Source organism: Panthera leo, chromosome B4 (assembly GCF_018350215.1).
Source record: "Panthera leo isolate Ple1 chromosome B4, P.leo_Ple1_pat1.1, whole genome shotgun sequence".
NCBI lineage: Eukaryota > Metazoa > Chordata > Mammalia > Carnivora > Felidae > Panthera > Panthera leo.
Genome location: NC_056685.1, coordinates 134785855 through 134808175, shown reverse-complemented (window position 1 = coordinate 134808175; position 22321 = coordinate 134785855). Strand labels below are relative to the sequence as shown.

The following is a 22321-nucleotide window of genomic DNA, read 5'->3' as shown; positions in this document are numbered from 1 at the left end:
GGTAGCCCAGGATCAAGGACTCAGCAGGTTTGTGCTCCTGCTGAAGGTTCTGGGGAAGAATCCTGCCCCCAAGGGCTCCTTGGCCTGAGGCTGCGTCCCTCCCGCGCACTCGAGGTCTATCTTTCCTGCCTCTCTGTGCGTCCCTCTCTTCTTATAAGGACAGCAGCCATTGGGTTCAGGGCCCACCCTAAACCCAAGATGATTTCATCTCGAGATCTATCTATTCATTTCTCCAAATAAGGACACATTCACAGCAACAGGGGTTAGTACTTGAACATATCTTTTGGGGAACTTAACCGTGTTCAGTGAGACTTTCTCAATGAGGGCAGAGGCAAGCCGGAGCCCTGATGCTCACTGGGGGGCCTGCAGCCCTTCCTGTCCTCCGCTGTCACCCTGGAGTGGGGAGAGGGGGGCTGGGGAGGTGAGCTAGAGTCTCCACTTAGCGGCAGAGAATCACAAATTCCCCTTTCCTAATAAACCCCATTGCTTCTCCCTCCTGCCAGCAATCTCCCCAGTGATGTCTGCGGTGAAACCAGCTGACCCGGAGAAAACGGAGGGAGATGATTATGGATTAGAAAAGTGCCTGACACAACATCCTTTTAGGAGTGGAGTGGTTCTGCCAGTTGTTGCCTGCCTGGCGTCCTCCCCCAACCCCCCAGGAACAGCCTAGATTTTCTGGTGGGGACTCTTGGCCTCCCAAGGTCATTTGGTTGGGCTGGGCCAGCCCCTCCCCTCAGGTCCTACCTCTGGCTTTTTTCAGCTCCCTGCCCTCTCCTTCCCCACTGCTGGGTTGCTCTCCCATAGCCTTACCTGGCCCTCCCCGCCTGGCTAGCCGACCTGCCCAGCGCTGCCCCAAGCAGGATGCATTGAAGTGAAAAGAGCAAGATTGGCCCCCAACTGTGGCTTTATTTATTTGCAGAGTCAGGAGAGTGAGGAAGGCTGCAGCTGAGTTTGAGGGTGTAGATGCTTTTGGGGAGAGGGACTGGGAGTGGTAGAATGGGGGCGATGAGCTTTTCTTTATAGGTCTTTGTGTACTGCTCTCTCTGAGCTCTGATATCGCTCTGCCCCGCCAGCAACCCTGGCTGGGTCCTCAGTTTCCTTTTCGCTCTGTTCTGCCTCCTTCCTCACCCTTGGGAAATATTTCAGGGCTGTCGTCCTGAGCCCTGGTCCAGAGTCCTGCCGCCCACAGCCCTGCCTTCCAGGACCCCTGGCTCCCTGGCCCTGATGCCCGCAGGCCCCCACCAGGTGCCCCTGACCTTTCCCATCGCTTGACCGACTGACCAAGGCCCTCCTGGATAGTGACTCATGAACTTGGCAGTTTCTCACATCCCCGTTCCCTTCTCTGAAAACACAGGGAGCTGCCACCCCACAGGGTTCTGTGCGCAAGGGAGAAAATGGTTGAAAAAATGCTCCATGAGACTGGGATTTGCTACCCAATGAGAAAGCTTATTATTAAAGACACAGGACGCACAACACTTAACCAGCACTCAGTCGGTGTCCTTGACTGTCAGGAAGGCTGAGTAGGGCAGCTCTGGGTCCAGGAGGTCAGGACAGAGAGGCCACCTTATCCTTCTCCCCCTCCTACCCCTTCCTCTCTGACCTCCAGGGGGCACCAGATCTCCACCCAGTGAGGGCAGGTCCCCGCCTCTCTAACTCCCTCTTAAAGGCTCAGGCAAAGGTGGAGGGGGGGGGGGGGGAGCACTGGCTGGCACAGAGCAGGGAATCCACCCAATGTCCGATTTGGGGCCACACCGATATATTCTCAGGGCGCAACATTTGCAGTCCTGCAAGATTCAGAATACCCCTAAATCCCACATTTTCAGAAAATGGATGAAAAGCTGATCAAACAGACTTTGATGCCAGGATGAAGGGCCGAGTCCCCGCGTGATTGAGCTGGAGGTAAAGTGTGGGCTGGAGTTCTCTTTGGCTGGAGGAGGAGTCTCCTGTCATCTGTCAAGCCTGAAAGAGAAAATGAAATGGGGCCTCCCCGTGTCTCCTTGGAGCCTGGCTTGCTAATGTGGCCTAAGCTGGCTGGGTCGAGCACCGCCAGGTTGTGCCGGGGCAGACTCAAGGCCAGCGCGATGGGGATTCTGGGGGCCTAGCTTGCTGGTAAACCACAGTCCTGTTTGGGATTTGGCTCCGAATCCTGCTTCAGAAACACCATCCCTTCTCCGTACCTGGGGAGGTGGATGAGCTCCTCCCAGCAGAGCCCTACAAGGCCTTATTCCCCCTACAAGGCCTTATTCCCCCTACAAGGCATTATTCCCCAGACCCGAGTTGGCTGCCTCTCTAGGGAGCATAGCCCCAAACATATCCACGGTCTCTTACTTTTCTGCTCCCTATAGCCTTTCCTCCTCTCATCAGCCTGGCCCGGCAGGGGAATACGAACTGCTCTCAGGAAGTGCCTGGCGAGGAAGAAGGTGAGCCTCAGAGGCCCTCATGACTGGCCCGAGCCCCCTCAGGTAGGAAGTGGCAGGCCCGGGCCTTGACCTCAGATCTCCCGCCTCCAAGTCCAGGCTCGGGTTCCCCTAAGGCGGAGGCCACACCTACCCACCCGCAAGCGTTGTGTCGCAGGCTGGGCCTCAATGAATGAGATCAAAAACTAGCTGGAGTTTGGCTGCCCGATCCTCTTTTGGAACTTTCTCTCCGGAACAGCCAGGGAGTGGCTTGGTTCCACCTGCCTGGATGTACCTGCTTAATCAGCACCATTCGATTAACACAAATCCCCCCCCCCCATCTTTTTTTCTTTGCCACCGCATCGCAACGTGTAATTGCAACGTGTTCACACGGTCATACGTTTCTATCAAGTTTGCAAATGTTGAGCCATTTTAACCTCAGGTAGTTCCACCTCTTTCCATCTGACTCCCTCCCTTCCCAAACCTCTCCTCCAGGTGGGTGGCGTGGGACCGGCCGTGGGCATTCAGTTGGGAATGCGTTTGGCTTGGGCTCGTGGGATATTTTATGTGGTTCACTTCCACCCACAGTTCTGGGCAGCCGAGGGTATGGAGGGCTTCCACAAATACTCACTGACACTGACGAGTACAAGAAAAGGGAATCCAGCGAACACAGTAGAGAAAGATTTGCATTTCTTGCCGATTTGACCCGAAATAGCCACATCAAACAAGGATAACACAAAAGTCGCTATAGGTCCCTGCAAAGAGGGCGTCAGAGCCACGCTGCGTGCCCGGTGCCGTCCATCCAAGGGGCCTTTAAAGTTAGTCCCAGCATGAGAAAATGTGGCGTGCCCTGAATTCTTACAGCTCATGTATGAAGGAAACTCGGCCGAAGTTTATATGCTCTCCGCAGGATTGGGCATCGTAGAATCCTTGTCGGAAAAGGAGGTGATCAGAGTGGGCAAAGTCAGCAGCGGTAGGGGGTCAATAGGAAATATCCTGTTATCCTGAGTAGTCGCTTGATTGTTTATGGTATTTGTCAGCCTTGTAGAGTCTGTAACTTGTGAGTTCTAGCTCGTTAGAAGGGACGCTAATATTCACTGTCATACCTAATTTAGGCTTTGTAATTATGGGTCTTTTTTTTTTTTTTTTTGCAATGAGACCCCCCCCCACCCCCGCCTCAAAACTGCGTAAGCCTCAGACCACGACTTTCTCTCTGCTGAAAACAGGTGGTTTATAGAGAAGAGAGGTGCTTGATCCTGCCACTTCCTCCCTCCGGGACGCTGGCTGACTTACTTTTCTCAGCCTGAGTTCCTTCCCTATCAGTGAGTCAGGCCCCCCTCAATGGGGCCATGAGATCACACGTATAAAGTGCTCATGGTCGTCCTGGATCCTTAACAGATGCCAGTTCTGGGTCCCCTTCCCTCAATCTTTTCCTGATGTCCACAAAGACGCTTTCGGTTCCTCCCATGGGCCGTGCTAAGTGTGAGAGTGCTGTTCTTGCCTACGCTCGGAGCTTTCCCACAGAGAGTGGGTGCCAGAGCCTGAGAGAGCCTTTTTCCCGAATCAGAATCACCAGTAGACAATCTCAGCCACTGATGCAAGGCACTGGGCTGAGAGAGGGGCAGAGGGGGTGGGGAGGTGGGTCTTCTGAAACAGTCCCGCCCCAACAGGCCATCCTGATGGGCCTCTTCCAGAAAGGGCAGGGCTTTGCCATGCGGGAAGCAAATGTTAGTCACGTCATGGGTTCCTGGGAAAGAGCACCCACGTCCTGGTGGCTCCCACATTCCTGGCGGAAGGAAAGGCTTCCCTCCAGGGGATGCAACAGAGGGTCAACCAGCAACTTGGAGGAAATGGGGGACCCAAAAGGAGCTAAGCGCTTTCAGGAGGCATCTCCAGAATGTAGGGAAGGTCATGGTCCTACTGACCTGGGCACCAGGGCCATGCCGGCTGGAGGAGCCTTCTGAGGGGAAGGGTCTGGAAGCCAGCTTGGGGGGAATGGACAGGACAAAGGATGTCTTGGCCTGCACAAGGGGAGGCTGGGGGCCACACATCCCTGTTCTTAGCTGTGGGAAGGAAAGGGTCATAACCCCAAGGGAAGACCTTTCATCCGGGGGAGAGCTGCTCTGTGAGGTTCGAGCCTCCAGTCACTGGGGACATGAGCAGAGAGGAGTGGCGGGGGAGGGCCAAGAGAGGGACGGGATAGAGAGGGGAAGTGGCAGGAACCCCAGGTCAGGACCCCAGGAAACGCACTGAGCCCATCCCCGCCCTCCTCCTTCCACCATGTTCCCCAAACAGCCAAGGCCTCCTGCTCCTGCCCCTTCCCACCTGTCCCCTTGGCTGCCCCTGTGCCCAGACTGTTCGTTAGAGCCCACCCTCCCCCTTAGCTTCCACACTGTGTCCCTGAGAGTGGCCTCTGTGACAGGAGGGAAGGGTTGGGGGGGATCTTATTTTTCCTGTATTCTCACCACTAGGCTCAGCTCCCCCCACACCCCCCTACCTCTGCCCCTGCAACATGTCAAACACCTGCAGGACTGGATTGAAGGAAGAACTTCATTCTCAGGCCGACTTTCCTGTTAACTTCATATTTCTACATGTTAGCCAGTTCTTTCCTAAGTTGGCCCAAATTGTTTTCAGTCTCTGACGTGCACTTCCTGCGAGTTCAAAACCAAGGTCATTTATTGACTATTAATGTGATGAGAATTCCCTGTGGAGCCCGTTTCACCTGTGTTAGAGAAAGGGTCTCACACAGGGACTCTTCCCAATTCCTTCCTTCCTCCCTTCCTTCCTTCCTTCCTTCCTTCTTTCCTTCCTTCCTTCCTTCCTTTCCTTATTTCCTTCCTTCCTTCCTTCCTTCCTCCCTTCCTTCCTTCCTTCCTTCCTTCTTTCCTTCCTTCCTTTCTTCCTCCCTTCCTCCCTTCCTTCCTTCCTTCCTTCCTTCTTTCCTTCCTTCCTTCCTTCTTTCCTTCCTTCCTTCCTTCCTTCCTTTCCTTCTTTCCTTCCTTCCTTCCTTCTTTCCTTCCTTCCTTCCTCCCTTCCTCCCTTCCTTCCTCCCTCGCTCCCTCCCTCCCATTTTTTTAAATTTATTTTTGAGAGACAGAGTGCAAGCCGGGGAGGGGCAGAGAGAGAGAGAGGGAGACAGAGGATCTGAAGCGGGCTCTGCGCTGACAGCAGAGAGCCTGATGCGGGGCTTCAACCCACAAACCGTGAGATCATGACCTCACAGTCAGACGCTTAACTGACTGAACCACCCGGCCGCCCCAGCCCCCAATTTCTCATTCATTCATTCATTCATTCATTCAAGAGGTACATGTGCTTGGCCTGAGCACCTGCTAAATGGAGGTGTCCTCACCTGGGAAGGGAGGGCGGCTTCAGGTAGAACAGGTTGGGGAGGCTGCAGGGGGCTGACAATCTAGCCAGGGAGTGCACACCCCCAAGGTTGTCACAAGGCAGGACCAGCTGGCAAACTGGATTCAAACCCCAGCTCTGCCCTCACTGGCTGTGTGGCCTTAGAAAAGTGACTTCCTGGGGCACCTGGGTATCTCAGTCGGTTAAGCATCCGGCTCTCGATATCAGCTCAGGTCACGATCTCCAGGTCGTGAGACAGAGCCCCGCGTCTGGCTCGGTGTTGTGGAGCCTGCTTGGGATTCTGTCTCTCCTTCTCTCTGCCCTCCCTCCCCCGCTTGTTCTCTCTCTCTCTCTCTCTCTCAAAATAAATAAATAAACATTTTAAGATGTGTTTTTAAAAAAAGAAAAGAAAAGCGACCTCCTGTCTCTGAGCCTCGGTTTCCTCATCTGCAAGATGTGGTTGCCATAGAGCTGAGCCGGCAGGGTAGCTGAGAGGGTGGCACTGCCCAGCATCTGGGCAAAGATGACTTTCCACTTCCTCCTTGGGCTACTCCCCCCCTACACCCCCTGCCCTGCCCGCCTCCAGACACCGGCCGGGCCCAGCTGCCGACGGCTGGACGCCCCATGAGTGGTGGTGTCATAAGAAGCTGGGGGTGAGGAGTGAGGGGACCCCTGTGTGGGTCCAGGCGACAAAGGGCCTCCTGCTGCACACCCAGCAGGGAGCCCAGCCCCGTCCCATGGGCAGCTCAGGGATGGCCATGTCCTCTGCGTGTCCCCAGATGGTGCTGACACAAAGATCAGTAGACAGGTGCGGGAGGAAAGGCAAGCAGGGGGACAGCTTAGGAAGACTTTCTCCCAAGTCAGAGGCAAAAAGCCTGAAAATACTTTCCTTTGGCCCTGGGTGGGGTGGGAGGATTCCCCTGGGGAGGAGGCTTCTGGGTGAGAGAAATCTCTGGGCCATTGGCCTGCTACATCTGCAGTGACCTACGGGAATATCACGGTCCAGCGATCCCAAGATCTCCACTCAGCTGATGTTTTCCCTTCCTCCTTCTTTCCGGGGACGAAGAACAGACCACGGTTATTGTTGATCGGCTTGTCCTCTGGAGACTTCGGGTCCTAAAAAGACTGCCACGTCCTTCTGGGGTCGCAGGGCGTTTTGTCCAGAATGGGATTTTCACCCCAGCGAATGCCGGGAGTGTCTCAACTTCCAGACAAGCTGTCTTGTGGAGAAGGTCTTTCTACTCAGAAAGCCTATCGTAAATGATGCCAGGCTTCCAGGAATGGCCAGAAAGCTGCTCGACTCAGATGTGGCTGAAAATCTGTACACGTGAAATGAAAACAGTAGAAGTCGATACCAGTCGCGATACCGGTAATCTTTTAATAAAAAAATAAATGGTTTTTATTCATCTGACCGTTGTCATTGGAGAGCGAAGGTTCTTTCAGCAAAGGGTGGAGACGACCGAGGCCTTCCCCGGCCCGGCTTTCCTGGGTCCTGCTCAGGACGTGACACCCCAGTCCCTCTGGCCAGCTCATGCTGAGAAGCTTCTCACTGAGTCCTTGTGAATGCTGTGGCCTTGGCTTCAGTGGCAGGCTCAGCCTGGTCTTGACCTATGACCCAGGTCTCCCCAGGCATGGAGTATTTGAGGGAAACGGTCCAGCACAGTGCACTGAAGAGAAAGAAGTGGGAAGAAGAGAACCTATTGGGCAGAGGAGAGAGACAGCTTTCCCGAGGAATCAGGCCAAGCCGGTGGGACAGTCCCCTGAGAATCCTTTGCCCCTGCCCAGCCCCCTGCCCCCATCTCTGGAGCCCTAACACGGGCCAGCTGTAAGTCCAGACTCGGCGCGGGGCGGGGGGTGGGGGGGGGGTGGGGGGGGATGGGGAGGATCCTCCTCTCCTGCCCCTCCTCCTGTTCCCACCTGCCTTCCCGAATGTCTCCCTGCTGCCCCTCCCAGACCTGCCACCCTCCACGGATTCCTCGTCCATGACCACACACCCTCGAGGTCTGTGCGTGCCCCATCACCCCTTGCTGGACCCTGGTGGCTCTCTGCCAGTTCCCCATCCCCACCTAGAGACCTACGCAGCTCCTTTCAACCAACATCTTATTCTTTGCAAAGCGCTTTCCCCTCTGTCACTCCCAACTGTTTGTCATCACGTCCATTCAAGGCAGCTAGTTCACCCCCATATAGGTAGATGAAGACAGGACTCCCCGTTGGCTTAGAAGATAGGGGGGGAGAGGCACTCGGAGGGGGCCGGGGGGGGGCTTGCTCTACATTCCCAGGGCACCTGCTGGCCTTCCAGGGGAGGGGGAAGGAGGAGAGGGGAGGAGGGGGGGGATCAGATCTCTTTGAGGGGCTCTCCCTGGTCCCTTCAGAACGGGCCTCCTGGAAGGCTGCCCACGGCCCTGCCCACAGCCCCTTGGGAAACTGCCTTGAAAGTGCTTCAGGCAGTTTCTCCAGTGTGAGAACCACAGGATGTCAAAATACTGATCCCCTGGCCTCTCTGGGGTGGGGCCAGAAATGCACATAATTACTGGTTGCCACACACACCCCTCTGCCCATAGGACACCGAGGCCCTCTGGCTCCTAAAACCAGACAACTGTGAGGGGTGACAATGCATGAATTAGCCTCAGGGGAGGCTAATTGTTTCCTTAATTGGCTGATCTCACTGTGGGAGCCCAGTTGTCCCTGCAAAGCCGGGGGACTGGTTTGCCTGGTGGCCAATAGCTGGCTCCAGTCAAGTTTCCCCGAGTGGATTTTACGAAGTGTTCCCAGCAAAGCAGCAGCCTGTTAGATCACAGAGGCAGGTTGGGGGGTCTACAGCCAGCGTGCCCTGCACTCCGTTCCCACAGACCACCCCCAGCACACTTCCGGTCCCGGCGGCCCCTGACGACCCCCCTTCTCCGTCCTGCTCCCTCCTCTCTGTCGCGTTGCCTCCAGCTCCAACCTGAGCTTGCTGGGAAGCGGCCTCTGGCAGCCCAAGACCCTAGGAAGGGGAAGAAGGGGCATGGAGCATTCCCCCATGTGCCACCAGGTGGCGCCATTGGCACAGGACAACCCGGGGCTGTCCCCAGTGGCGGGTCGGGACAGGGGTGGTGCCAAGGCTGCGGTGCCTGCCACCTGAGGACCTGCAATGATTAACCTCCTAGTCGGTGCTTATGTCTCCCAGGGACACAGTTGTTCCAAGGGTCTGAGCCGAACAAGGCCTTGGCACATGGTGAACGTGCAACAAGTGAAAAAGGATGCCATCTTTCTTTTTCATTCCCACCCCCCCCGCCCCCCCCCCAGATCTTCAGGACTGTTTTCAGCATGGCAGAGGCTGAAGAGGGGCCATTACCTCCTTGCCGCCTTCCCCCAGCAGAATTAGCAGGGAGGGGCTTGTCTAACTGGGGGCCTGTGTCCATTAGGAAAACCCCAGCCTCTGGTCCCAGGTACGCCTCTGATCCCCTCTGTGACCTTGAGCAGGCCATTTACGTGATTTTTCTCCGTCACTAAGTCTGTAAGGTGAGAGTTATAATACCAGCCCTGCTGGGAGAATCAAAGCGAATTGCAGGAGAACATAATGATTAAAAGCACAATCACAAGAGCTCATCTCCCTGTCCCCGCTGCCTCCTCGCTGTGTGGCCTTGGGCAAGTGGCTTACACTCTCTGATCTTCAGTTTCTTCACCTGTAGAATAGGGGCCCTAATGATACCCACCCACATAAGGTTTCTGTGAGGACTGAAGTCAATACGTGAAAAACCTTTAGAACCATGTCTGGCGTGAAACAAATAATAAACGGGCGGAAATACTGGCTTGAACCGAGAAGGCACTTTGGAAATGGGCCCTGTGAGCACTCCATCCAGGGCGGGAACCTCCTAGCAGCGTGCAGGGACAATGACCTCCAGGAGGGTGTGCACGCGTCCAGTAACAGCTCATTTTCTCCCGAGAAAGGAGGCTGGTCTCCTGTGGGCCAGCCCAGCTCACGATTAGATGGGTCCCCTCAACTGAGTCCGGGCTGGATCGCGTCCCTGGCTTAGTTAGTGGTCAGGTCTACTCCTAGCACGTGGCAGGAGGTTGGCACCCAGGCTGCTACATGATACAGAAAGGGGGACCCCGAAGGCACAGCTGGGTGGTGTTAGGAGAGGACCCGGAGAGTGGACGCTCCCCATCTTGGCCACCAGGCCAGCGCAGAGGGTGGTCTTGAGGGGGCTCCTCCACGGGTGGGCCTCCTGGTGCTGGAGTCTGTGGGGAGGAAGGAAATGACTTCCTGCAGCTGCTCGCTATGCACGCAGCCGGCGGAGGGAACACAGAGAAGTCGGGCAGCTCCTGAGCACGAACCGACCGAAGCAGCCTGCCCGCGGGGGCCTCACTGCCACTCGCTCACTCCCCTTTGCTCCCTCAGGGCGACTGGAAATCCTGCCTGGGGGTTCTGTTCTCTTGTCTACAGGGGAATCAACTGGAGGGCAAAACGGTGGCTTATGTTCTGTGCTTGCACGACCTGGCACACACTAAGCACTTGATAAGTGCGTGGGAACTACACAGAAAAGAAAAGAGCACCCATTGTGGTCCAGTTCGGAAAGCTGTAGTCTTCAGGGGGTCAAGGCACCTCCGGACTGCAGGGGACTTCTGCGCTCTCCCATTTCCTCCTTCTTCAGGCCTGCCACTTCCTCCACGAAGCCCTCCTTAGTACGCCTTCGTTCCCACGCCCTGAGTAAATAACCTCTTCCCCTCTACCCCCCCACCTCCCTCTTCGCTCTGTACACACTTGTGCCATTAAGGCAGGCTGGAAGAGGGGTTAGGGCCCCAGACCCTGGGGCTATCTTCAGAGTCACTCCCCCTGGATACCTTTCTCAGCTGTGTGACCTTAGGCAGATTTCATTTGAACCTCCCGGTGCCTCGCTGTTCTCATCTGTAAAATAGAATTCATCATAGTACCTACCTATGGGGCTGTGGTGAGGGTTAAGTTGAATTGTAGATTAAAAGTGTCTTGAAAAGTGTCTGCTGTTTAGTGACTGCTCCGAACCGCTATGTTATCGCTCGGTTATGCTGGGATGATTACTCCTCACCCAAACGTGGGCTTCTCGAAGCCTGGGTCTTTCACTTCTGCATCCTCCTGCTGAGGTCAGTGCCCCGTGTGGAACAGGCGCTCAGCAAAATGTGAAGGCACGGAGGGACGGACGGAGGGACGGACACAGGGACATATGTCTGGATGAGCACAAGTGCTCCAAGGGACCTCGCCCGCGAACTCAGCCGCAGAGGCCTGGCCCGTGGATCCCCACCGGGGATGCCACCCGGGCCCGTGTCCCCTACCCTCCTGTCCCTGCTTACCCAAAGCTTCCACTGAGTGCGGGGAGCGGGGACTGAGAGGGGAGGGAACGCCATCAGATTCAAGTGCAGCAGGTTCACTGCGCGGCGACCACGTGGGTGACAGCAGGTGGAAAGTATTGGTCAAAAGGAGGTTTCTGGATGAGCTGTGGTCTCATTTCCGTCCCCCAGTTCCTGAGGGCCTGACGACAGCACAGCCTGGCCCCGCCGGTTCCCTGCCCAGGGCCCCTCCCTGCCTCTCGCCAGGAGTCCCACCGAGGCCTGTTGGGAGCCTGCTCTGTGTCGGGGTTGAGGTTGGGCACCCACCCTCATGGCAAGCTTGGGAAGAAGGCACTGTACCCCATCTTAAAATTTTAAAAAGTGTTATTGTTTATTTTTGAGAGAGAGAGAGAGAGAGAGAGACAAAGCTCGATTGGGGGAGGGGCAGAGAGAGGAGGAGACACAGAATCCGAAGCAGGCTCCAGGCTCTGAGCTGTCAGCACAGAGCCCGATGCGGGGCTCGAACCCACGAACCGTGAGATCACAACCTGAGCCGAAGTCGGACGCTTAACCGACTGAGCCACCCCGGTGCCTCAAGTGCTGTATCCCATCCTAAGCTCATTCATCCGTCCATTGTACACCAATATTTACTGAGCACGTACTAGGCGCCTGCACTGTGCCCAGCACAGAAGAGTCAGAGGTGAAGAGGTGAAGATCAAGGCCTGCACCGTCTGGGGGCCCAGGCTGCAGAGCGGCACCTGCCAGGACAGACAGGCGCGGGGGCAGAGCCCGCGTCCGCGTCCCGAGGCAGCTTGGCGCTCGGCCGCCTCCCAGTGCCAAGTCGTAAAGAGACTCCTAGAGGCGCAGACCGATGCCTTTATAATGCTCCCTCCGTGCACAGAGGCATTAACATGACGTCTATCACCATGGCATCGAGGTGCTTAGACAACCTGCTCCCCCCGGAGGTCGGAAACAGCGTGAAGCAGATTATGTGTCTCCCTGTGACATATGCGATCATGTATCACCGTGATGGATCAACAGTCAATACCGCCGGGGTCCCCGCCGCCCCCCAGCCAGTAGGAAGTGGCTTGCGTTTATATGTCTTCCTCACCTGGTAGGCAGTCCCTGCTCCTGGGGGCCACCCTCCCGGTGCCGCCGGAGTCGGTGGGAAACCTCTGCCGGCTTTCATTGTTCATGTGCAAAGCCGCCGAGGGGAGAGCATTTGGAAGAAGGACGGAAACCGGACCCCTTTTGTGCCGTCACTGGGGGCTGCATGCGGCCGGGCGGGGGTGGGGGGCAGGCTCAGCTTTCACACCGCTGGCCATTAAATGCTGGCCCCGCGTACCTGCCCTGATCTTGAGCAAGCTGCGTTGCCTCTTGGGGGGCGTAGTTTTCTCTTTTATAAAACTGGGAGCATCACATTTATCTTGAGGGTTCATGGACACTGGTGGAGAAAGGAGGTGAAGGGCTAGCAGGTGCCGAAACTCGGCCGCATTTACCCCAGCCTCCTCTGCCAGCAGGCATGCTGGGATCCTCCCCACGGCCCCCAGCCCCTTTCCCTCTGCCTCTCCGGATATGCAGGCAGACGTCTAGCCCCCTGCCTCATCCAGCTTGGCCCAGTGCCGGGCTCCTGAACGCCAAGGGTAGAGGCTCCATCCTGCTGGGGAGAGGGGTGCGGTCAGCAAACATTACTGTCCCGGAGGCAGTGCCTGCTGGAGGTGGGGAAAGGGACTGTGGCTCCGGGCCAGATGGGGAAGCAATTCATTTGTCTCCTGGCGGGGGAGGGGATGGGCTCAAGCCGAGGGCCGCTTCAGCAGGGGTGCGGGAGGGGAGGGAAAGACATCTCAGGTGAGTCAGGGAGGCCTCTGCGCTGCTCCCACGGTGGCCCTAGCTGTGCCGATGACGGGCAGCTGGCCTTCTGGCACCATTCAGGGCTGGGACCGTGTAGTTCCTGCCCTCACCCTCGCTGCCGGCCCCTCCTCCATCATGCGCCCACCCCACCCGAGCCCTCCCAGCCCTTTCCACCTGGAACCCGGCCCTTGGATGAGCACATCCATCAGGGGGGCCCTGGACCATCTCTGAGGGGAAGTCTGTGTGAACACAGTCATCTGGGGCTGTTCCCGCGACTTGCTCAGAGAGTCCAGGGTTATTTTTTAAAATGTTTACTCATTTATTTTGAGACAGACAGAGAGCAAGTGAGGGAGGGGCAGAGGCAGAGGGAGAGAGAATCCCAGGCAGGCTCCGTGCTGGCAGCACAGAGCCCGACTCGGGGCTCGAACTCATGAATCGTGAGATCACGGCCTGAGCCGAAACCAAGAGTCGGATGTTTAACTGACTGAGCCACCCAGGCGCCCCAGAAAGCCCAGGGTTATTGAGAGGAGCAGGCCCAGTAAGGCCCCGAGGAAGCAGAAGGGTGGCCAGGGTGGAGCTTTGTGAGGACGCAAAGGGGAACTGACGGCCAGCAGGCCGTCCCCTCCTGTGAACCAGAGAGGAAGGAGGAACGCTGACCAGGAAGCCCGGATGGAGAGGTGGCCTCCGTGGTGTCGGGCCCCGCCAGACCCGCTCTCGGGCCCCCAGCTCCTGGGTTTGCTCCTGTTTCCCTGGACCCTGCAGCTCGCAGGTACGGCCTCCTTCCTTCTTCCCACGCGCTCCCTGGCTCGCACATCAGAGTGACTTTCATCTGCCCGAGCAGCTAATTCCTGGGGACCTGTCTCGGGAGATTTGCTGGTTGCGTTTGAACATTGCAGACTTCACAGGGGAAGCCTTCAGGGACCCAGGAGATGTTTAGCTAATGCCTTGCCAAGGTGGCTTTTGAAGGGGTGGGGACGGTGCTCCCCCCCCCCCCGCCCCCACTGCTATGTTCACAGTCTTCTTCCGATAGCCTGTACTTTGGGCCTTAAACAAGGTGGGGGGCAGGCATGCTGCGGCCAGGGGGCGTCAGAATAGGCGTGGGGTCAGTGGGGAGGGACAGCTCACCCCCAAGGAATCTTACGGTGGAGCCACAGAGTTGACCCTGCAAAGCCGCAGAGCCACCCTCAGCCTTGTTCCCCGTGTTAGCCAGGGAGACGAGGGGCAGCCAGGGGCTGGCCACCAGGAGCACTGTGCCTCGGGCCACAAAATTGTCACTGTTGCCAGAAAGGGTGGCACTCTCCACTTCCTCAAGTCCAACCAGAGGCCGCAACGGGAGCTTATGCCGTTCCCAGGACCAGCGCTGTGCCCCCTTTCCTGGCCCCAGATCCCCTCAGAAGCTGGGTGGCCTGGATCCAAGCCACCCCCAGGAGTGTGCCTCACCGGGCTGTCCACACCGGGGTCCCTCTTGGATTCCCAGGCTCCCCCCGCCCCACTGTGCAGCCGAGGAATGTTTCTTCCTCTTCGTCTAGACTTTTATGCCCCCCTTCTGCTTCGTCCTCTACCTTTTTCTTTATACCGTAAACAACGGCAGCTATCCTTATTGTCGTGGATTAGCCTCTTCGAACACTTAATCTGGACTTTACTCTCCCACTCAGCCCCGCTCCGGCCTGCCTTGGGGTACTGTCCCTGCCAGCCACTCAAAAACAGGGAAACTGAGGCCCAGGGAGGCCAGGTAGCTTTCCTGAGGCCTAGAAGGTGAGGACAGGTCAAGGTTAGACCTGAGTCAGCCTGAAGCCCAAGCCTGGACCCTTGGCAGCGGGCTCGTGGGGCTCCTCTCCGCTTTCTTTGTAAAGAACATTCCTCATAGAAAAAATTCTCTCCCCTCCCCTCAAAAACGCAAGAGCTGACTGTGGTACCTACTGTAGGTTTCCTGGGCTGGGCCCCTTGCGACATCATCCCCTTCAACCTTGTGCCCTTTGCACCTCTCCCGTCCCCCAGAGATGGCCGGCTGGGAGATGGTCCGAGGAAACGCAGCCTGCTGGTGGGACTCACGCTTAGTCATTTCTAACTTAATTTCCTTCCAATTCCCGTCATTTCTTTTTGTGCGGCCCCTCCTCCCCCGGAGGGACCCTGCACGCCTGGGTAACCGTGGATGACACTTTGCGGGATGCTGCCGTGAGGAGCGCTTTTGTAACTGTCTTCACTGTCAACACGCAGCACCGTTCCCCCCAGTGTTGCAGCGAAGTTTGTGCAAAAGAGAAACTCTGCTCTTTCACAAGAGGTGGAAAAGCCTGGGGATCCTCCAGCACCTCCTGGAGCAGCAGACGGCACCCCATTTCTCTTGGTCCTGCCCCTGCGGGTGCCTGGCTCTCTCTGTCACTGACGCCCAGGGTCACCGTGCCATTTTCCTGAACTGCAGAAAGACGCAGGGTTGAGTGCGTGCGAGGGCATTCAGCCTGAGTTTCGATCTGAGCTCTGTAATTCGCCCCAGGACCCTGGGCACAGGTTCCTAATGTCGCTCTGCCTCCGCTGCCTCATCTGTTAAATGGGTGGGATGGTAGTACCTGCCCCTGGTTGGGGCTCAGAGGATGTCCTAGCTGAGCCTAGCAGAGCCCATCGAAACTGAAGATTCAGTTGGCCAGCTGGATATCTTGGCGAGCCCACTGGCCCCTTGGGGTCTTTCTGACTTTTCCAGTGGCCTCTAGCACAGCATCCCAATAGAATGGTGTGTCAGAACCGCTATTGTTCCCAACCCTCCTCCCGTCGTGAGGCGGGACTCAAGCTTGCTCTCCTCTGGTCTTCTGAGCTCCCTGCCAATTCTGCTTTTCTCAAAGGGTCTGGCAGCCACTGTGGTCTCATGGGCAACTGCTCTCCCCCAGGGGTGGCTCGTCAGTCGCCTGCTGGGGGTTTAGGGCCAGACAGGCCAGGTTCAAGTCCTACCTTCTTCTATTGACTGCTGTGTGACCTTAGGCAAGGGACTTAACCTTTCTGAGCCTCTGTGTCCTCAACAAATGTCAGTCCCCTTTCTCTTCCCGGCCTTCCCAGAACTCTGGGCTATAGTGATTTCTCAAGTGTCCTTGGAGGAGGACCGGTTCTAGGCACTGGCGGCGGGGGGGGGGGGGGGGGGGGGGGACCCGGAGGTGAAGAACCCGTACCCCGCAGCCTGGCAGAAACGCTGAGATCTGCCCAGAGGACGTGACGGGACATGACCCAAGGAGGGAGTTACCGATGCCGGCTCGCCCTCTCCCCCTTGGCTCTAGACTCAGGTGTCCCCGCTCGCTTTGTTGTCCTAAAGATGTTCAGGAGCCTCCTGCCTTCTTGCCCGCAGCTCTGAGCCTCTGTCAGGATTGGCCTCTGCTTTTCATCTTTGTCTAATCCCAATAAAGAGCTTGCGAGGCAGGCGGAGAGGTGGGGCAGGGGGAGGGCTGGAGGGGGCAAGGGAGCCGAGATGGGGAGGAGGCAGAGCAGGTGGGTGGGTGGCAGGCGCAGCGTGAGAGGCCAGAAGGCAGAGGCAGGGGGAGGGAATGGGGAGAGGTTCAGTTTGACTGGAGAGGAGGGGCTCTCGGCGGAGCAGTGGGTTACGAATCCCACTGGGCTATATTCGGGTGGATTTCAAATGCCTGTCAGGTAGGGGTTCCGGTTGGCCCTGTCGTCATTGCTTTCTCTTTTTAACTCGTGAGCTATAATACGTACACGGAAAAGTACAGTGTTCTAAAACAAAGAGCTGTGAGGCTCCCACACGGCCCCTGGTCCCCCTCCTCCCCCCACCAAGACACCCCTCTCTCCCACCCAGACTTTTAGGCCAATCGTGTCCCGGCATCTCTTTATAGTTTTGCCCTTCGGTATGTGTTCCTGAATGGTATAGACTGGACTTGCTTGGTGTGGAACTTTGTATGATCAGAACGATGCCGTATATTCTTTTGTGACCTGCTTCTTTCGCTCCAAGTTATGCTTCTTAAGATAGATCTAGTTGACGCTGTGGCTGTGGTTTGTTTATTTTCATTGCTACCGAGCAGGGATCACAAGCAAAGGCCCCAGGGCTAAATCCAGCCCGCTGCCTTTTGGCCTGCGAGGCGTGAGTGGTCTTTCTGTTTTTTAACGGTTGGAAGGAAATCGAAAGAAGACCGTGTCGTGACACGTGAAGATTATACAATAGTCACATGCCAGTGTCCATAAATAAAGTTTTATCGGAACAAACCACACTCATTCATTCGTCGATCGCCTGTGACCGCTGTCACCCCACGTCGGCAGCGTTGAGTAGTTGCGAGAGAGACCAGCTGGCCCACGAGGTGTAAGATGTTTACTCTCTGGCCCTTTACGGAGCACATCCGCCAGCCCCCGCTGTGGAGCGTCCCATTGGATGAACTCACTGCAGTCATGGAAGATGTGGCCAAGTCACCTGACCACGCTGAGCCCCCCACTTCCCCGGCAGGGCGCTCGGCACCCTCCCGTGCAGACCTCTTGCTAAGGTGACAGGAAGATACCGCCAGGACCACCGGTGGCCCTGGGACCTCCATCAGGGAGCCCTCAGGAAGGGCCCGTGGGGCGGGGTGCCTGTAAGAGGTGGTGTGGTGAACCTGATGTGTGTCTGCTCTCCTCAGGGCCGCACGGGCCGTGCGGAAGAAGGTGAGGTCAGAACCAGGTCTGTGCTTGCTGTCGGTGGCCCAGGGGAAGGGGACGCCAAGCCAGGCCAACCCACAGGCTGGTATCCCACAGCCCGCAGACGCCTCGCCTGCCGCTCTGCTCATAGGGCCCAAGGCCTATTTCTGAAGGCCCCTCGGCAACTCAAAGCAAAACTTAAAAGTTTAAAAGGGTACGTGCCCTTTGAATCAGCAACTCCCCTTCTTGGACCAGAAAACCTTTATATACGAGGATGGTCGCTCACGGGTCCGTGGACCACGGCCGGAGACTAACTCGCTGACATCGGCTGGCCCCTTGCTGCGGGGGGTTTGGATAAGACCCTCTCCCACCCCCTGGCCCTGAGCTGTCCTTTCCTCCGGCTCCTGCCTCCCACACCCACAACCCACTTTGGAGCCATGCTGGAGGACTGCCTGCCGCTAACCCTTTGCTTCTGCTCCCTTTTCCTGGAAGGGGTCCTCTCACTCCCCCACCTGGTGACTCCAACCTGTCAGCCAAGGTCGAACTGTGCTACCTTCTCTGTGGTGCCCATTGTGGCCCACTCAGCCAGGCCCCGACAAACCCAATGGCCGGCTTGCCCCACCAGTTCACCTGTGGTTCTGAGCCTCAGGAGCTCAGAGGTCTGAAGGGCACGACTGGGCTCACCGGGGCAGGCGAGGGTGCCGATGGCACCAGGAACACATGCCCAACCTTAAGAGGTGAACTGTGCACAAAAAGCCGGAGAGAGGCCTAAGAGAGAAGGTGCAGGCTGGGGAGCTCTGGGGGGAGGAGGAAAGGTCAAAGAGGAAGGCACCGGCAGGTTAGGGTCAAGGCCAGATGCTGCAGGAGCCACAGCTTAGCCTCCAAGGTCTTTGCTGAGCTCCGCTGGTGGTGGGAGGGGAGGAGGCCTACAGGAGGCAGGGACAGGGCTGGCCGAGTGGAAGGAGAGGGTGGGGAGGACAGAGGGCAGTGAGTGATTTTGTGCCTGGAGGGTACCCGGTCTTTGGGGAGGTAGAGATTTAAGAGAAGTCAGGATAAAAGTGATCTGGGGAAGGCGTCTACAGGAAGGAGTTAGTGTGTTGACAGCCAGAAGCATTTATATTTTAAAAGGAGGCTGGAAGAGGAGGGGGTCCCAAGCCCTCAGACCGAATCACTAATGCAAGGGGCTTAGGCAGCCGAGGAAGACTGGAACTCTGTAGTATTTCTCTTGTTGTCTTTCTTTTCTTTAAATTTTTTTTTTAACATTTTATTTATTTTTGAGACAGAGAGAGACAGAGCATGAATGGGGGAAGGTCAGAGAGAGAGGGAGACACAGAATCTGAAACAGGCTCCAGGTTCTGAGCTGTCAGCACGGAGCCCGACGCGGGGCTCGAACTCATGGACCGCGAGCCATGACCTGAGCCGAAGTCGGCCGTTTAACCCACTGAGCCACCCAGGCGCCCTTCTCTTGTTGTCTTTCTAACACAAAATGTGACTGTGTCAATTCCCAATCCAGAAGCCCACAGAGGCTCCCCCGGGGTTTCCAGGATGACTTTTGCCACCTTCCACCTCCCGCCTCCCTGAGCCCCCAACCCTTACGACTCCACTGCGCCTTGTTGAGCCCCCCAACTACCAACAGGACGGGTGTCTGGTTTCCAGATTTCTCGAAGCTTCATCCGAGAGGTTTTTGCGCTGAAAACCCCCTCTCCGCCCTCCTCCCCCAGCCGGCTGCCTCCGATTCCTCCTTCAAAGCCCAGCTCGTAAAGGGATGTGGACGAATCGTCACGAGGTCCACAGCCGTGATGTCACGGCGGCAGAACCGCAGGCCGGTTCAGTGTTCTTGATCTTTCGCTGCAGTGTCTAGAATTTCTACAGTGAGCATGTCTCGCTTTTATAATGGGGGGAAGAGGGCCTAAAGAATCATAGTTTGAAAAACAATGGACCCCGTCCAAGGGTCATACCTCCAGGAAGTCTCTGCCCCCTCCCGGCTGGGTTGGGTCCCCTCCTCTGGGTTTGTGCAGGCTCTGAGACGTCTCTTTATCTCCCCACTCTCCAGCTTCACCAATCAGCTCTGCCCAAGGGCAGGGCCCGGTCCTCCCTGGCAGGACTTGGAGAGAGCATACTGCGGTGGGTGCCGTGGCGGGGTCTACCCTCTCACCCTTCCTCTTTGGTCCACTCCGTCCTGATGCCCTTCTTTGCTGGCAGAGGAGGGTACAAAGGGAGAAACGGAGTCCAAACGAGCTCCAAAGTTTGAACAACTTGCCTCTTCACAAAGCCGAAGGAGAGGTGATGCCGTAAAAATGCCAATTAAGACCCACGAAGCTTCTACATTTCTGGGACCAAACATTTGACATCCTGCACTTGGTCTGTGTCCCCTCCTGGCCGCGGTGCACCCCGGGGTCCAAAGATTGGAGGCTTTAGAACAGAATGCAGGCAGGCTGTGGAAATGGCCCCCGAGGCAAGCCACATCCGTATGTAGCTTTGTAATTCGGAGGTGTTGAAAGATGTGACAGCCAGTCTGATGGCAGTGTTGGAGGGCACCAGCACTAAAAGCTTCATAACACACGCTCTCTGTTCAAAGGTTGCCTTCCAACGCCTGCTATACGCTTCTCCCTAATCAGCCACTTGGCCACGCGCCGTTGTGTTTGATGCCCGTGTCCTGAAGGACTCACCCGTTTTTCTGCGGCATCCTGGGATGCGTGCTCAGGCAAATGGCCGGAGCCCTGTGATAAGACCGGCAGCCCCACTTCTGTGTCTTCCCGGGAGCCCTTCAGATGGGCCTTGAAAAAAAAAAAGGCATGGTCTGAGAAATGCCAGAATTAAATTGGAGGGCAAAACTACATGCCTCAAATAAAGACCGTGGGAACGGCTTTCTTCTGTAGCTGGGGAATCAAAGTATTTTCCTTTAAAATTGACCTGAGTCGGGATGGATACCTTTGATCGGCACGTCTGGCTCTCACACCCCTCCTGGTTGACGATGCTGACGCTCGGGGGCTGTGGAAGGGATTGAGTTCCGGGCAGAGCGGGGAGCTGGGGCCAAGGCCTGGCCTAGGAGTGGGTGGGTCAGAGGGGCCTCGAGGCCAGGGCAGGTGGAAAGAGTGGGGAAGGAGGGAGCACCAGATTTTGGGGGTGGAGGGATGTCATTGGTGGAGTGAAGGAGGGACACTGGCTGCCTCTGCCACCGGACCAGTCTGTGGAGGGCTCCTGGGGCCCCTTGCTTTCTGCTCTGGGAGCCACAAGCTCTCCTTGAGCTGGACAGCAGTCGCTGTCCCCCGTAAGCTGCAGGGTCATTTCTGATGAGTACCTTCGTCCCCAGATCCCATAGGCTGCCAGACATGTCTGCCTATTAGATGACCCAAATCTAGGGAAATGGCCTCCGAATTTTTAGCTTCCTTTAAAGGGGTGCAGCTCTTGGGGCACCTGGGTGGCTCAGCGGGTTGAGCGTCCGACTTCAGCTCAGGTCATGATCTCACAGTTCAAGAGGTCGAGCCCTAAAGCGGGGCTCGCTGCTGTCAGTGTGGACCCCCCTTCGGATCCTCTGTCTGCCCCCCTGCCTTCTCTGTACCTCTCCCACTCGCACTCTCTCTCTGTCTCTCTCAAAAAAATAAATAAACTTAAAAAAAGTAAATAAAGGGGTGCAGCTCTTTCATTTGAGAAATGTTTTCTTTTTCTTGCTCTCAGATTTTAAAACTGTAGCATAGACCAGTGGTTAAGAGTGTGGGATTAAGGGACACCTGGGTGGCTCAGTCAGTTGAGAGTCCAACTTCGGCTCAGGTCGTGATCTCGTGGGTTTGTTGAGTTCGAGCCCCACATCGGGCTCACTGCTGTCGGCCTGTCAGCCTGTCAGCGCAGAACCCACTTCGGATCCTCTGTCCTCCCCTCTCTGCCCCTCCCCCACTTGCGCTCTCCCACCAAATCGGTAAATATCAACAAGAAAAAAGAAAAAAAAGGGTGTGGGGTTAAGGACCAGCTTAAAATCACATCCCCACTCCTGACCAGCTGTGATGCTGGGCGAACCTCTTCCTTTCTCAGAGCCTCAGTTTTCTCATCTGCAAAAGGGGAGGCACCGGTGACCCCGGGGACATTAACGTGTCTCATCACGGGGCTTACCAGCAATGCCTGAGAAACTGTGCCAAGCAGGGGGGAGTCGGGCACCCAGGAGTGGCTCAGGAAGGAAGGAAGCCCTGCAGATTGAGAGGGTGACGGCACAGTCCTGGGAGAGGAAGGGGACAGGAGGGCGTTCTGAGCAGTGAGACTAGCGTGGGCAAAGACTCAAGAGCCTGGCAGGCCTGGTTTTTGGGGGTGAGTGAGCAGAGGGCAGCTGAGCTGGGCTGCGCAGGGCCTGGAGGCACGGATTGGATCCTCCAATCAAGGGACTTGCAATTTTTATGTTTTAAAGGTGGCCCAAAGCTAAGGGATGCGTGTTACAGCATGACCCCGTCTGAACCCAGTTACGTGAATTTAACTGAAACCAGGAGGTCACAGAAATTGCCTTTGTTATGCACAAAATGCTTCGTGTTCTATTTTTTTTTTAGCTGCTGGTGTTCACCATGTAAATTGGTTTCAGTCTCCTTCCTGGGTCTCCCCTGGTGGGGCAGCCCAGCAGGGTGAGCAGGATGGTTTGTGGCTCCCTCGGGAGCAGTGCAGGGCAGGTCTCTGGTTGCAGGGGAGAGGAGCCCAGGGGAGGGGAGCTGTCGGGCGAATGGGGGCGTGCGATGTGTGGGGTGTGGGGAGGGCAGATGGAGCGGGCACCCTTCCTGCATCGAGTCAAGTTCTTTGACCGCGAGCCCCTCCCCCAAGGGACTCAGCACAGGGTCGCGGGGCCAGGACGGCAGTGAGACGCCTGCAGC

General features: G+C 56.7%; 1 protein-coding gene across 3 annotated transcripts in view; it reads left to right on the top strand.

Annotated features, from left to right (window-relative positions):
• The first annotated feature begins 13487 nt into the window (after nucleotides 1-13487).
• Nucleotides 13488-22321, top strand: part of NFAM1 (NFAT activating protein with ITAM motif 1) — a 36569-nt gene continuing 27735 nt past the window's right edge. For 2 of the 3 annotated variants that reach the window (XM_042948007.1, XM_042948008.1), the window contains exon 1: nucleotides 13488-13644. In XM_042948007.1, coding sequence (XP_042803941.1) covers nucleotides 13545-13644 — 100 coding nt within the window. In that variant the 5' untranslated portion in view covers nucleotides 13488-13544. The remainder of the gene's footprint in view (nucleotides 13645-22321) is intronic. The other variant, XM_042948009.1, reaches the window with a different exon arrangement.